General features: G+C 44.1%; 2 protein-coding genes across 3 annotated transcripts in view; both read right to left on the bottom strand.

The window, feature by feature from the left end:
- The window catches only part of LOC128799602 (probable acyl-CoA dehydrogenase 6), a 75,198-nt gene extending 63,625 nt beyond the window's left edge, over nucleotides 1-11,573 (bottom strand). Inside the window, exon 1 of the mRNA XM_053964134.1 lies at nucleotides 11,450-11,573. Coding sequence (XP_053820109.1) covers nucleotides 11,450-11,572 — 123 coding nt within the window. The 5' untranslated portion in view covers nucleotide 11,573. The remainder of the gene's footprint in view (nucleotides 1-11,449) is intronic.
- Nucleotides 11,574-11,717: 144 nt separating this feature from the next.
- Nucleotides 11,718-15,353, bottom strand: LOC128789769 (guanine nucleotide-binding protein G(I)/G(S)/G(O) subunit gamma-11). Of its 2 annotated transcripts, XM_053945957.1 has the most exons (3): nucleotides 15,221-15,353; nucleotides 14,989-15,092; nucleotides 11,718-12,155 (listed from the first exon to the last, which is right to left on the bottom strand). In XM_053945957.1, exons 2-3 carry the CDS (start codon nucleotides 15,082-15,084, stop codon nucleotides 12,030-12,032), a joined length of 222 nt encoding a protein of 73 aa, XP_053801932.1. In that variant the 5' UTR covers nucleotides 15,085-15,092; nucleotides 15,221-15,353; the 3' UTR covers nucleotides 11,718-12,029. The 2 variants fall into 2 exon arrangements, with proteins under 2 accessions (XP_053801932.1, XP_053801923.1); XM_053945948.1 differs by lacking the exon at nucleotides 15,221-15,353 and having other exon boundaries at nucleotides 14,989-15,213.
- Nucleotides 15,354-16,101: the final 748 nt, after the last annotated feature.

The following is a 16,101-nucleotide window of genomic DNA, read 5'->3' as shown; positions in this document are numbered from 1 at the left end:
CTAAGCTGCCCGACTACAGTCCTTACTCTGTTCAGGTTGCATTTTTCCCTTCCCTTTGCAAGCAAAACACATCTACAGTACATGCAGCAACACTTTCAGGTTTCAGGGCAAAAGAGCTGGATGTTTCACTCTACAAAGTCCCAGATCTCCATGGCCTTGGGAAAGGAGCAAAGTGGGCAGCCTGCAGGTGTGTTCTTGCTGCCTACCAGCTCACCATGATGCAACTCTACCCACCTCTGCAGCCCAAACCAGGCCTTGCCACAGGCTGCTTCTGCCGTGCAGCCAAGGGCACCACATACCTCAGTCAGCCTCACAAGGGGGTCCAAATGGGAAACATCCTCCCCCCAGACTAAACCCTACCAAAACAAACACCAGTTCCCAACAGAAAGGTAACGCTTTAACCTGTGACCATGATTTAATTACTATGCTATATCATGAAGAGAGAATTTGTTATTTCAAAACTTACTCCTCTTAGTCTTCTTTCCCCACTAAATAAACAAGTCCTGTGGTGCTAACTATTTCTTGAGCTGAAAATAGAATCCTCTCCCTCCATGACTGCTGTGTTCTTGAGACCCTGCGAAACCTTCTTCCAAACTATGTATTTATTGCACATTCTTTGGAGAATTTCAGCCCATATATGGCTGCTTTCTGCCTACCAGTTGGCCACAGAAATAAGCATACTTGAATGCTGGTAATAGGAAAATCACTTTTTCACTTCTCTCACCAAATTCTGAGAAATTCGTATACTGAATGTTCAATTCATTCAGCAATTATTATCTCTCTCCTACTGTTATATTGATTAACACAGGCCTAATGATCAATAATTTAAAAATACTTGGCAGAACCCTATTTAGGAGAGCTCACATTTCTCTTCTGTACTGCCATATCCCATATGCTCAGATCCTACAATGCCGACCCTCAATGTTGAAGGTGGTGAAACACCTTTTTGGCTGTAATAGCATCTGGCAATGTTCATTGGATAACACCCAGGGGAATACCTGAAAGAGCATACAAAAAGTTATTCCAGTATTTTGATGGATCTTAGCAAAAATATGTGGTGAATATACTAATATAGAGTTTTGTTTGTTGTAGCTGGTACCGGGCCAAGTTTTTTGTAGCCTACATACAAAGCTACCTTTGAAGTTAAGCAGATTCTGAATGACTAAGCCATGATTTCTGCAGGTTTGCTCCTGTGTATTTGAGCAAAACTCAAATTGCTTAATAGAACTGACTTATTACCAGCTGAGGTTTGCCACATTGAGTAAAACAAGATCTTCCTTGCATGACACAACAATTAAACCCCCAATGACAACCTCACTGCACAAACCATAACTTGTATATGGCTTTAAAGAAATTTTTTTAAAAATCACAGTCCAGATACTGATATCCACAGTCTCTTCTTAGCTATTGGACCATTCACTATGGTTTTGCAGGAACACCTTCCCTTGTACAACCTCATAGAAACATAAGCCAACTTCCTGAAGAACTTTAGTACTCCTCAACTGGCAGGTGCTTCAGCACTGATTGCTGGGTATTGTCATCCCTTCCTAAAAAAGCTAATTGAAAAAAGGAGGGGTATTTTTAAAGGGTCAAGCCAGCAGTAACTGAATGATCATAAAATTAAACATTTGCTTAAAATCTTGCTGAAGACAGGTCAAATAATGCTTTGTACTTACCCATCTGATTTGTCCCTTCCCTTGGCTTTAGCTATTTCCTCACATTTGTGCCCCCAGAAAAATATTTTACACTTGAACTGCAGGCACATATTATGTAGACACCTTAAATTAAATCCTAAGGTACCCATGCAGTGTTTGGCAATTATACAAAAGCAAGCTTTCAGCAGTATGTGAGCAGCTAGTTTGCTTATTTATATATGCTTTATCATGAGAAGCATGGAAATCATGGATGCCAACATTTAGACTTTCATCACCAGAATACCTACTATAACAAGATCTAAAACTTCAGCAGTAGAAATATTTAGCACTGCGTACTACAGATGTCATCTGACAGATACTCCCAGCCACAAAAGAAATCTTTCCACCTGATCTAGATTGCTAAATCTTCATAGCAATTGCAATGTAAAGTTGATTAAGGAGCCATATAACTTTCCCACTTGCTGAAGTACCAGTATACCACAACAAAAACTGTTATTTTTTGTTGTGGTATATTGGGCACAGTAAGTCTTATATGCAGAACTGGTGTTTTTCTCAAGCTACTTCTCCAAACACTAAAGATGCAAACTTAAAGGACTAGGCTCTGGAGGCAGCCTTGGTTTAGCCTGCGTCCCAGCATGAGCTCCAGCTGCTCTCTGGGAAGCCTCCAAAAATGGCCTCAGAGCTGTTATCAGCTGTGAATTATTAAAAACACTCTGGATACTTGCCCAATCGGAAATGGATCAAGCCAATAAATTTACTTCATGTTGAACGATGGTAAGAAAAATAAGTGTTTTCATTAGAAACTGTCTTGACAAGGTTGTGTGAAAACAGCACCTGTAGCTTCCTGCTTAGGACTGGGGAAATGCCATGGCAGGGTTGGAGAGGGGACAGAGACATAAATTCAGATTTTTTTAGAAACAGGTAATTTTAATTTTTCTTCAGAAAAGAACAATGAAAATATTCCCCCAAATCACTGCAATAGTTTTGACTATTTTCCACTGAAACTTAGTATATTATTTAAATGAGAACAGTAACAAAAATGTATTAGGCTGATACTCAGTATTTTGTGTTGATAATGTATCAGCAACTACCTAGAAACATTAGCAATTGCCATTTAATTCTGCATTCTAAAAATAAATGCATTCTACAACAGCAGAAACTGTAATTGAATTAATTTAGGTACTAAAAGTATGTACAGATGTCCTTTATAACAATTAAAAATTAGTTTTCTTTATTCACCAGGATGTTTACCTTCTATCATGCAATTCAGAAATTAAAGACCACACCAGTTCTACACAATACCTCTTCTAAGTACTCCTTGTAAGACTGCACAGTGTACAGTTTCAGCACACTGTTAGCAAGATGATGAATTTTAAAACAATAAACTAAATTCTTAAAAAATTATACAATTTTTTACTACAGCTTCCTATGAGTCATACCTCAGCTGAGATTAGACTAAATTACTAAAGAAAATATATCTAAGAAAAAGGTATTTTTTATTAAGAAGATTAAATGGAGTCTATGGAGCCAGGATTAGATTAGATGTTAGGAAGAAATTCTTTACACAGAAGGTGGTAAAACACTGAACAGATTGCCCAGAGAAGTTGTGGATGCCTTGTCCCTGGAAATGTTCAAGGTCAGGTTGAAAGGGGCCTTGAGAAACCTGATCTAGTGACCAGCATCCCTGCCCATGGCAGGGGGGCTGCAAATAGATGATATTTAAGGTCTAATCTAATCCAAACCATTCTATGATTCTATGATTTTATGACATAACTGTTCCATATTGTGTTAGAAGCAGCATTTTTTTTTCTCTTTAAATCAAGTTACACCAATTGAACTTAGCTCTATTAATATAATAAGCGAAGATGACACAGATAATAGGATCTTTAATATAAAAAGCAAATAAATAAACAACAAACCCCTAATGACAGCTCTTGAGCAGTTATACCTAGACATTAATGCAACAATGACTTGAACAAGAGGTAATAAAACAGAGATTCCTTTGGTTTCCGTATCAGCAACAAATAAAGCAAATAATTAACAGCCTTCAAAACAACATTTGTCCTTCAGTTTTAATCAAAACCACAAGGAGCAACGACTGCACAGTGAGACAACTCAGCATTGTAGCAACACTATGCTGAGGTCAAGGTTGTTCTTCAGAACGATGCAAGGCAAAGCTGAGGTGGGCCACACATTGGTGCTACCAAACCCGGACACCAAAACCCACCCCAGGGGTGCAAGACAGCCAGGACCCCACTGGCAAGCTCCTGACTGGCCACATGTGCAGCCTGGGCAGGTCTCCCCAGGAGGACCTAGGGAAGGCTTTCCATGATGATATGGGGTTGAACTGAAAAAGCTCCATTTAAAAGTAGACATCCATTTCATGACCCTGTGAAAAACATATGGAAGAAAAAAGTCCTAAGTCCAAAGAGCAGCTGCTCACTTCCCACATGTTAATCTCCATCTTGGTTCCCCCTCAATGAGTTCCACCTCAATGAGTTTCTCAGAATATATTACTTATTTCTTCTCACTCCTGGGCTTGGAGGTCACAGCCCTCCTTGACTCTCTCAAGACTCTTCCAAAGCCCTAAATAAAGTTTGATGGACAATCCTTTGCCAGTAGTATTCTTCAGAAAGGTAGGGAAAGGCCACAGTGAAGTACACTGAGGTGTGGAAACACATTCAGGACAGAACTAGGGAGAATATAGGTGCGTGAGAGAAGCAGGTCAGCTCCTTGTAGCTGCTCCCTGCTAGAGAGGCTGTGGAGAGACTGAGCCTCTGACATGGCAGCTCACTGGTGAGCATGTCTAGGGCACGCAGTAGGCAAATCCATGTCCTGCTCTCCCTCCTGCATTTATGAAGTCCCTCCAGCACTGGCAGGATCGATGGCAGTGCTGTGCTTCCAGCCCCCACGACACGGGCTAGGAGACCCTAGCAGGAGCCAGGAGCTGCCCACGTGCCTGGATCACCCGGCACAGTGGTGGAGAGCCTGACCTGACAGGCTTGGTGCCCCAGCAGAAGAGGCAATCTTTCAGTCTGTAATGACATTGGGTGCAGAAGCAGAGGCAGTATGTGACTTAAACACCACAGCAGGCTAAAAATAACCCCATTAAACAACTATGATTTAACCACACAGCAGCCAGAAAATGTTCTCTGTAGTGCTAACCTTGCCTGCTCATACAAAGTTATTTAGTGCATTTTCTTCTGGCAAGCAAAATCCATTATTACAAGCTTGCCTGTGGTCTGCAGTAATCTAGAGAGTGAAGCTGCAGCCTACTCCTTCCTCTTTCAGGATGCACCACCAGTACAGGGCAAAGGTCTTCAGGAAGTTTTGCAGGACTGTTTTCTGGGGATTATTTTCTTTGTGGGTGGGGGTTTTTGGGGGGTTGTTTGGGATTTTTTTATTGGTTTGGGGTTTTTTTTCATACTAATTGAAACAAGGGGGATAGCCCTAATTCATCCTATAAAAACATACATTATTATTAGTTAGGAGCTCACCTAGGAGATCTATGTAAAATATAACTCACTGCTATGTAAGAAGTCATGTCAAGATAGCAAATGTCCCAGATGCTGCCAAAACCCTTCTCTGCTTTACAGACAAGTCTCCTCTTGCCCACAGTATAGAAAATTTGGCATTTGGATACAATATGCATCTCTTACTCAATATTCCCAGTTGGCTACCCAGTCAAATACATCATGTGACACTCCTGGGCAAATGATCAGCTACAAGAATTGTCAGTGAAAATTTTTCCCTATTTGCATATGGGATTTGAGGCTGGGCCTCAATGATGATATGGAAACTTCTGTACCCTGAGCTGTCATCAGACTGTTTCTGGAAAAAAGCCAAGAAAACATTTTCCATGATGATATGGGGTTGAACTGAAAAAGATGTCAGTAGACATCCATATTGTGACCCTGTGAAAAATGTGGCAGAAAAAAAGTCCTAGAAGTAGAATATCCTGATAATTAAAATAAAGAACAAAAATGAAATAATTTAGACTAAAGTTTTTCAAACATCTGATTTCCCCAGCTTTTCATACATGTCATATGCAGAAGCCAATGATTCTACTTGGTGCCTGCAGGACGAAGTGTACCCCACACAGAGAAAATAACCTACTGGATGAAGAGGACACTTCAAGCCAGCTAGAATGTATCACTGAGAAGAAAAAAAAAGTGGGTTTCTCCAATGCTGTTGCACATAGCTGTGGCCAGAACTGACCTTCCAGAGAAGCTTCCAACGGATTTTAAACTAATATTGAGTAGGCTTATATAAGGAAAAAACCCAGGAAATGTTCCTAATAGCTGGAAAATATAAGGCGTAAATGGGAAATACATACAGTTAAAACTGATTAATCAGAGCACAACAATTCCTTTTCATACCTTCAGTTAAGCTGTGCCACAGGCAACAAAGTAATCTGCAATCTGCTACTGCACTGGGTACCAAAGACTGCAGTGATCAGCAAATACGGGAACAAACAGTTACTAAATGCAATTTTCCCTTTCTCAGAGGAAAAAAAAATAGTGGAGGGAAAAATACTATAATGTAAGAGTTGGCAGTTTCTCATTGTGTAATAAAGAATACCTGTCCTCATGTATTTTTACAAAATCTGATTTTCCATGGAAAAAAAGCATGCACTTTATAAGTATGTGTGTGCCTGGTCTATTCATTTGTCGGTATCTAGACATGCTTCTGTTTAAATCATTGTGTTTCTTCCTTTTCACTGCAACACAGTTCCTTGCAACAAACCTAATAGATAAAGCAAGGCTGATTACTCATAAATTTGAATACTGATTATCTTTTGGTCCCATACATTTGGCTACAGTTTTTACTTTGGGAAACCAAAAAATCCAAACCCTGAATCAACTACAAAGTTTTTGCCAACACTTATTAAAATCTTAAAATGCTAAAAGTTTACCAGGGAGTGCAGAAGCACATTCTGCCCTCCACCCTATGCAGCTGGCACATCTGGGAGCCTCACTGCTGAAAAAGAGAGGGCACACATCATCACCATACTAACAAAATTAAAGGTCCAGCCCACTGCCCTGGAGCTGAGCCCTGCTCAACCATTTCCTGAGGAATGAGAGGCTACAAGGCAGCTCCAGCTGGGAAGGAACACACATTATCCCAGCCAACACCTTCTCCCTCTTTATGTCATTTTTCCAAAGACATTTGCAAAAGTAATTCCTGCTGTGCAGACCTGAGTGTCTCGGCAGTCCCTGCACACTCACAAATTCAACCACTTCAACTGCCCTACCCAAGAGTATGGCAGAAAAGGGAGGATCCCAAAATTTGTGAAAAAGCGAGTGCTGAGGGCACAGCTATTCCTAGGATCTGAGAGCAGATGCTTTTAAACAGGGTAATCCTATAAGACCAAAAATGTGTAGTGTGCCAATCTAGGCACTGATGTGGGACAAGCCCGTTGGATGACAGGGAGCTCTGGCCACTGGAATAGTATCCAGGCTACTTGTGTCGAGTTATGAAATATACATATCTATTTCATATTTATGTATATGAAATATAGATATCGAGTTATGCAAGATACAGGACTGAGCAAGTGACCGTCTTTTCTTACTCCTGCAAATCATGCTTTCAACACAGAGATGCTGATGAGATAGAGCGTAATGTCCACCAGAGGCTGGCATATTGGGGCTGGGGTCCTCCTTCTGACTCTGGGTTACATCCCTGGAGACCCAAAACAAGTTCTCTCACTGCATCTGAACTGTCAGACAAAACCTGTATCAACCCCAGTTCTTTGCTCAGTCATAAAATGGTTATTAAGACACAATTTTAGTTATCATAAATGCATAACTGTATTGCCTAATCAAATGTGGCAATGATAAAGAAATATAATAGCTAGATCTGAGACATAAAAATATCCACTAGGCACACTCCTATTAAACTGTTCACTGAGAAGTCTAACTAGACACAGTGGAAATTCGTTCTAACATTGATATGAGGGAGGAAGAAAAAATCCAGCGTTAGAACACAATTCAATCGCAATGTCAGCTCTACTCTGACACCAAGTAACAAATAGGAGCGCTGATTACAAAATTGCCTTAATTGCACTTTTCTACACACTGAAGCATTTGTACAGAAAGTGACATTTTTCCTATTATGAGAAAAAGCTTTTTACAGAGCTTGCTTAAATAAACTGAACCTCTTTTTTTTTTTTTTCTCTGTCCCGTTCTCCTACACTGATTTAAAAGCACTTCTTGGTAGGGCACTAGTAGGTGTACTTGATGGTCTCCCATATTACAGTGGTGTATCCCAGCTGCCTCTTCCAATAACAACAAAATTCAATAATGAAAATTTCCTCTCTGATAAATTGCTACCAAAAATTCTTGGTACCAGCAAGAGAATTAGCCCCTAAATGTTTGTGTGATGTTCCTGTCAGACAAAAGATGAAAAAGACTACTGCAATACCCCAGAATCTGGGATATATTTTGCTTCCCTTAGACAGATGGGCAGTCAGTGCAGAATCTGTGAGCCTTACCAGTGTCACATCTGTTTTCTTCCTGAAGCTTTTAACTCAGGTGTACAATAAATTAGGTTTTAAAATTACAGATGCCAGTCATGTATTGTTCAGATTCAGCTATATGTTTTCTCTCTTGCAACTTAGTGAGAAACTGGCATTTAAGTGATTCTTTCTAATACCAACAAGTTATTACTTCACCATCCTGTGGCAGGGGTTTATGTTTTCTTACAACAATAAAAAAAAAAAAACTCCATCCAACGTGCTCCAATAATAGTTAATAGTGGTCACCTTTCATTATTTTGCAGGTAGTCAGAAAAAGCCATATTATTTTGATGGAAAATTTACAGAAATTTTACCAGAAAGTTAAAGGAAATGTCAATATTAAATTCAGATCCTGCATATTCTAATATGAAGATACATTAACTTCTGCAAAAATATATAGATATATATTAATAAACAGAAACGCATGACATATAAGCCAAGAGTGGCAAACAATATAGTAGTGTCCTTTGGTGGAGGCTCATTGTCACAGGGGAAATTCTCATCCTACAGACACACAGCACAGTGTAACTATGCCCAGTCACCACTGGGCACAAAATGAAATGTTATTTTTATTACATGAAACTCTAGCAAAATATATGTCAAATTTCACAATTTCCCAAAGTTTCTTACTACTCTGGGAGAGAAAGTAGTGCTCTTTGCCAGAGAAAAAGACAAATAGGCAGCCCATATACATTCTATATGTATATGAATATCGTTAGACATGCATACATGGAATAAATTAAACCTTTTTTCTTCAAATCAGTTATACTAATTACTGAAACAAGCTGTAGGATATCAGTGTACTGCAAGCATTGTTCAACAAGTTCAGGAAAAGTTACGTTTTCAATTTCCAAGAGGAAGGGTGGTGACCTATAAAGTTGTAAAGGAAACCACTCACAGGATTATTTCAATACCCTTGCTAAAAACAGCCCCTGGAATTAGAAGAGTCTCTTCCTCATCCTGCTCAGAACAATTGGGACATTATAGATCATTTAAAGCACGTTAAAAAACTAAAAAATAAAATTAATGCAAACAAACAAAAAAAGTACTTCTCACTCATGGAATTGCACTGCTCATTTCTGATTTCTTTGGTACTTGCATCTGGATTTAGCTACTGGAAAGGGTGCCCCAGAATATATATAACAGGTATAGTTAAAATGTGCTTCAGATACTGAATGGTCATTTTCTCCCAAAGACTTTGGGGACACTTTTCAATTTATCCTAAAGTCACTGGGGAAAGGCTTAACTTAAGACAAAACAAACAGTGATTGCCAGACGCTTTGTGTGAACAACATCAGACTGGATTTGACATAGTGATTTTTCTTTTTTTACAATATGATCAGAGCAAATCTAAAATAAGCACTATATAAGCATTTTTTTTTAATGGAGGACAATGAAAAAAGCAGGTTGATATTGCCTACTATGATTTATTTTACAATATATTCTCATAGGGTTTTATGTGATAAATGTAGCATCACTTTCCCTCTTAGCCCATGATGAAATTATCTGCATTGAACCCAGCAAGGTAGAGCATACTGTTATCTGCACTTCAGTAGGCATGGTGGGCATAAAAAACAAGGGAGGGGAAAGTTTTATTTAAAAAAAGCATTGTGTCACACAGCAGAGCAGCAAACACTGCACTAGCAAACACTAACATAGCTACTTCCCCTGTCCTCAATAAATACATAGCTGCAAATACTTGAGATACAAAACAGTGTGTGCCTTAACCTACCCATGACAGAGAAGCGGGACTTGAAATCACTCGCTTCTTTGTCATGGATAGCAGGAGATCACCTCTTTTACAAGGTCTGGCATTGTCCTCTGCATTTCAGGACACTAATTTTTTATTAATGCAGTTGTTGTCCCTGGGCATGTAATGAGGAGCAGCGTGCCAGGGAACAAACAGGTTCATTGGGCAGATAGCTCTGCAGATACACAGATATATGAAGGCTATCTCCAGACAGATTCAGCACAAATTTGACACAATGGTATTAGCCACAAAATTCTACACTATTAATCCAGGTGAAGGAGGAGGATTCATTTCCAGCTTCTGGTTCTTTCTGTATCATCTTATTTCTGCTTTGCAAAGAGTCGAGGAATATAGAGTAATGAAACTAATTTACTAAGAAAGTGTCAGCTCATGCATCTCTTTTCCTTCTTGCTCGGGTTTCTTTTTTATAGCACAGAAGATACATCCCCTTCTCCCAAAACTCAGTGATAACAGACCTCAGTGATAGAAAATCTGATTAATTACACTGGGTTTGGGATATTTTAACACTGGAAGTGTGAAAGTTTAAAATAATCAAACCTAAGATAAATATCACTTCATTCAGAAGTAATTCCACTATCTTTTGTCCACAGTGGACTGGAGGAGAGATGAAATTTGGAAATAATTAATTTATTCAGGGAAATGCAAGATTCTGCAAGTAATTTTTAAAAGCACCCATAGGACAGCATAGCTCCAAACTCACATGAAAGTACCTGGCAATCCAGAGCATACCGTTTTTAAAAAACTACAGCAGAGCACTGCATGACCAGCTAGAATTTGGAAACTTGCCTACAATCTGAAACTTATCCTTATATTCCTTTCCCCTGAACCCATTGTATGTTTGTTCTTATGTGGTGGCCACAATAATGGTGTTTGGCCCTTGCAGCAGGTACTGAACACCAGCACTTTTCTCAGCAGTTCATAGGTTAAAGGTGGATGTCTCTTTTCCACTGGTGCTCAGCCTCACAGTGGGCACCACACCAGGGCTCCCTACAGCCAAACCAGCTGATTCTCTGGCTTTGGCAGGTGCCGTGAACAGTACCACGGAGATTTGCAGGTGGCACTGACCTTGCTGACGGGAATACACAAAGTCCTCCAGCACAACTGTCACTTGCAGCTTGCCATTTGGCATTCAATTTACACGCTACGTTACCAGAAGCGCCCCGTTTCCTCTTGATTTATGATTCAGTTTTGCAGGAGGCTCCCACTGTGTGTTCATCGTGCTCCTCTAGAACGGGGGCAGTGCCCGGTGGGCTCTGCTCTGCAGGACCCGAGCCCCCGCTCCGCCCAGGCCAGCACACACCGGGCAGGGCTCTGCCACCCGGCGGGTCACACGCACGCAGGGAACACACGGTTCCGTTTCTGGCCTTGCCAGAGGGAAGTTTACTTATTTAAGCACACCCCGAGCCGTCCTGTCGGCTCGCTGCCCTTGCCCTGGTTCGCTCCCCGCACGGGGCGGCGCGGCCGGGTGTCCCGCGGTCCCGCCGCTCCCCGGTCCCCCCTCGGTACCTTCCGGAGGGCCTCCCGCAAGTCGCGGTGCTGCGGGGTGTCCCCGGCGTGCCGCACCCCCGAGCTGCGGCCGCGCAGCGCCGAGCCCAGGCGCGCCCAGCGCCCGCCGCCCCGCAGCGCCATGGCCGCCGCCGGTCCCGCCGCCGGGCAAAGGCCGGGGCAGCCGCCGTGCCCCGGCAGCCGGACCGGGGAGCCCGGCAGCCCCCGCCCCACCCCGTCCCTCCTCCCGCTCCTCTCGCCCCTGCAGCAAGTCACGGCAGCTCTCGGGTTACGGGCAGGTTTCTTTAATGCCAACGAACAGCCAGGAAGCGACCGACAAGCGGGTGGCGAGCGGGCCCCGCGCAGCGACACGGGCCGGCCACGGCGGGGAGCGGGGCACAGCCGGCCCTGCCCAGCGCCCGGCGCGGGGCTCGGCAGCTTTCGCGTGGGTTTCTGTATTTTTCTAGGGACAAATAGAAAATAAAAAGAAATCCGCTCCTGTGCTCGTTCGACACGAACCGACGGCGGTGGGGACACGCTAGTTACTCCCTAGGTTACGGGAGGAATGTCTGCTCCAGGGGCAGGCGCGGGGTTCCATCTCCTAAGCGATGACACAGCCTCCCTTCTCCTTGAAGGGGTTCTTGTCCTCGGGAACCCCCTTCACCAGCGGGTCCTCTCCCGAACGCTCCTCGATGTAGTTCTTGATCTCTTCGGAGCACTTGGACACCTCGAGGGAAAGGACAGAAGAGTAGCGGCGTTACGGTCGTGGGAAATGCTCATTAGAGGAGAAAACCCGTGAATTTACATTCTCTCTCATTCCCTTCCCACTAAGCATAAAATATCTGGCCAAAGAGCACAAAGCACGTGCATACTCAGTTTCCTTCCTCTCTTTCCACAGCCTGATATTGACAGAACATGTGAGTGTCTCTGACAATGTAAATGCCACTCCGAACAGCTATCGCTGCATAGTTAAACTTGCGTTTGTAATTAGCCAATCTAGTTTTATTAAGCTGTGGATCACACTCTCCCTCAGCACCAGCATGACTTATGGTCAATATAATTTCAGGGTCAGAAACTTTCAATTCAGTTTCAAAGTATTTATGGCTTTATGTGTTTTTCACAAACAAAACACTCAGCAATGATTTTTCAGTAGTAATACCAATTCTTACTTTGCAGTTCTGCTATAGCAATGATGCATCTTGAATGAGAGTCTAACTAGGAAAGACAATTTATTTACTGGTTACCTGGGGTTATTTCAAACAATGGTTAATAAAAGAGCCTATTGTGTCATGAGATCATAACACTTCCAATAGCATTCATACCAAATTAGCACTGATGTAGATAAGCTTGCACAGAACCCACCTATGAAGAGGAAGCATGTTTAGTTTCTGTTCACTGACACAGAAGCACATGCAGCACATGTGGTAGTGGTGTCTGTGGAGTCTGAGAGTGCACAAGTGAACAAGCTCCTGAGGTTCTTTGTGCACATACATTTCTTGCTCCCTGTGTCAGGATAAACTGTCCCTAGATGCCCAAATACCTGACATGCCTGAGGACACACTCCTGCTCTGTCCCTACCTCCTCCCTTCCTACCCGCAGGCCCTGCAGTGGTACAGCTGTGCAGAGTCAGCAGCAGGAATCAGCTGTTGGTCAGGCCACTAGATGATTAGTATTTCTAATTTAAGGCCCCTTGCCTCTTCTGTTAATTATATTTTATTTCAAAGGTAAAACTACAACAAGAGAACCAATGAATTCAATTGCTGTATCACAAATGACAGAGCGTGGCCTGTGCAAAATTAAGCTTTAAGCCATCAGAAAGAACAGAGTTAATTCCCAATTAAACAGTGCATAAAATAAGATCTAGCTGCCTTAGAGCAAAGAAGAAGCTGGATGTAAAAATCCCATTACATGTGTCTTGTTCTTCTGTGCCTTGCAAACTTTGTTCATTCAAATTGGAGCACCCAACACCATGGTAAAGTTGCACGCCAAAGTATATGAAGGACCAGGGTTTGTTTTACTTCAGTCAGCACTGCCATAATCACTTTCACTTATAAGGAAAAAAGCCTGCTTAAATACACATTTAGAAATTTTTATTCATTCCAAAGGCCACTTCCTTTTTATTTCATAAAGTTGTTAGTGGGGGTCAAGAAAATTTTGGCTCACGTTTTTATTTTGGTACCAACAGTAATGTGGTCTCTGCATTTCTCAATCCCTATAACACCCATACAGGTACCAGGGGACTGTGGCAACTACAACACCGATTTCATTCTCACAGGGAAACTTCTGTTACAATGCACTGGTAAAATTAAGTATGCTTCACTACAGGAAAAATGAAAAATAGACATTTTCCTAAAGTGATCAGGGTTTTGATTTATTTAAAAAATGTAGACAAGTATTTAAAATTATTATTATTTCCAAAACTTTATATCCTGCAGAGTGTATTTCAGTTGTCTAAGAATCATCTCCAAGAGATGATACCGGTATCAACACTAGTTGGATGCTGAGCCCTCAATACTGCTGGAGCTTTAGACTATACTGTAACATCTACTATCACTGATACCTAACTCACAGCTAAAACATAACTCCGGCATTCTTATTTCCTGGGCTAAAACCTAGACCTTCAATGTAATCAACATGACTAATGTTACCAATTGCCACATACAAATGTATTATTGGTCCTTGAAGGATTTATTTACGTGTAATTTGCCTTCGCTGGCGTGCAGAATAAAAAAAAAAAAATTAGTTTCGTCGTGGAGCAAGATCAGTTCTGGACATCTTTCGTCTACAGAAAATGTACAAAACCATAAACCTTTAAGGGGAAAGTACTGGTGGGAAGGAACAATCGGTGTAAATATCTAAATGTCTGGGCTGGGTGGGTCACGTCTCGGCACGGGCGGTGCTTTGGCTCCTGCCCGCCCGCCCGGGCACGGCACAGCACGAGAAGCGGGGCGGGGGCGCGGGCGGCCGAGACCCGGCTGCGGGCCAAGGCAGGGTGTAGTGCCGCGACAGGGCTCCCCTGGCTTCCCAGGGGAGGACCACCCCTCCCCTAGCACCAGCATGTTCCAGTGCGTTCTGCATATAGAAGAGGGGAACAGAGCACGACGTACTCCTCCCTCGCCTGGCAAGGCGGTCTTGTGCCAGCCTTGGGCGCCAGGGACTCACAGGGAGGGGAAGTTAAGGGGTGCCAAATCCACAGGGAACAGCCGCGGCGGGCAGGCCGTGCCAGTCCCTCGGGGCGCTTTAACCCAGGGATGGTGCGCTCCTTCCTCCGGGCTCCACAAGCACCCCGGGAAGGACCGGCGCTCCTACGCGGTGTTAGCGGCGCTGTGCCAACAGCGCCGTCCCCGGCCCCCGACCCAAAGTGGTGGCAGGACCCGTCGGTGCAAACCGCGGCCGTCCCAAAACAGCCGGGGCTCTACAGACGAGCGGCTCGCACAGCCCCGCCGCCCCTGCCGCGCCCGGCCCCGCCGCCCGGGGAGGAACGGGCTTGCTCCCCGCTCCACACCCCGCTCCACACCCGGCGCCGGGCAGCTCCGGGCCCCTTCTCCGCGCCCGCTCACCGGCTGCCTTTCCAGCTTCACTTCTTTCCGGAGCTGCTCCACTTCCATTTTCAGTTTGTCCTTCTCGCTCAGGTCCTCGATGTTGATGGCTGGCATCGTCTACACTACCGAAGCGCGCAGGGAGTTAGGACAAAAGGTTACGTCTGGGCTGCGAGGCCGCCGGGGCCGCAGCCCCCGGGCGGTGGCGGGGCTGTGGGACGGCCGCCCCCGGCCCGCCCCCGGGCTCACTCACACGCTGCCGTCCGAGTTGCCCCGCTGCTCGGCGGCGGCCGCTTCCTCTCCGGCGCGCCTGCACCCCTTCCCCGCGCCGCTCTAGCCTTTAAACCTGCACGCTAATCCCCCCTAACCGGATTAGAGCCCGGCCCGGCCCCGCTGCCGGGGCGTTGACACGGGCCCTGCCAGCACAGGGAGGTCCGGCCGTCCCAGCAGGAGCCGGGAGCTGGAAGACCCTCCTGTGCTGACCTCCCTGGCCTCACCCTCTACAACTCCAGTGCGGAGCAAGAGCAGCGAGGTCGGCTGGGGCTTTTGGCCCAGCAGTGAGATCTTTCTCCCCAACACCTTCTCCTCATGCACCTCCCGGCCATAGAAATGACTCATGCTCTGTGCCACCAGCATCCTCGGGCTCTGTGTTCTTCTGCCCAGCTGGTAAGGCAGAAGCAGGTGGTGTGCATGGGTACATTCCTCAATACTTGTGCATTACAACTACAGATGAACTGGACTAAGGTAAAGAGGGGAAGAAACCCCATATAAGGTGCCTCAACAGGTGGCCAGCCCATCAGTGGCAGACAGTGCAGCTTTTTGGTAGGTATGTCTGCAAAGCAGAATTGCAACACTGCATAAGAGGGTTATTGTGCTTGGCTTGCACAAGGGTCTCTGAACACATGGAGTTATGACAGGTGTTGAGGTGGAGTACTCAACATAAGGGAAGGGATGCATTCAGAAGATGCAAGGAGTTAGGAAATTCTCCTGTGGTTGCATATGGTTTTGAGGTCTAGATCCCAAGTAGGTTTCTATGCTTTTAGAAACCAAGTGGTCCCTCCATGCATGTTTGTACAGAACCTAGCATCTCTCATCCTAGCAGCTGCTTTCCTACAATAGCAATGGAAGCACAAT

The sequence above is a fragment of the Vidua chalybeata genome, chromosome 1 (assembly GCF_026979565.1).
Source record: "Vidua chalybeata isolate OUT-0048 chromosome 1, bVidCha1 merged haplotype, whole genome shotgun sequence".
Taxonomy (NCBI): Eukaryota; Metazoa; Chordata; class Aves; order Passeriformes; family Viduidae; genus Vidua; species Vidua chalybeata.
Note: the sequence above shows the minus strand (reverse complement) of the source record. Positions and strands in the feature narration are given on the sequence as shown.

Coding starts and splice junctions, on each gene's coding strand:
- LOC128789769 (XM_053945957.1), bottom strand. CDS start 15,084: ATGCCAGCCATCAACATCGAGGACCTGAGCGAGAAGGACAAACTGAAA. Junction 12,156..14,988: donor TGAAGCTGGAAAGGCAGCCG/GTGAGCGGGCGC, acceptor CTTTCCCTCGAG/GTGTCCAAGTGCTCCGAAGA.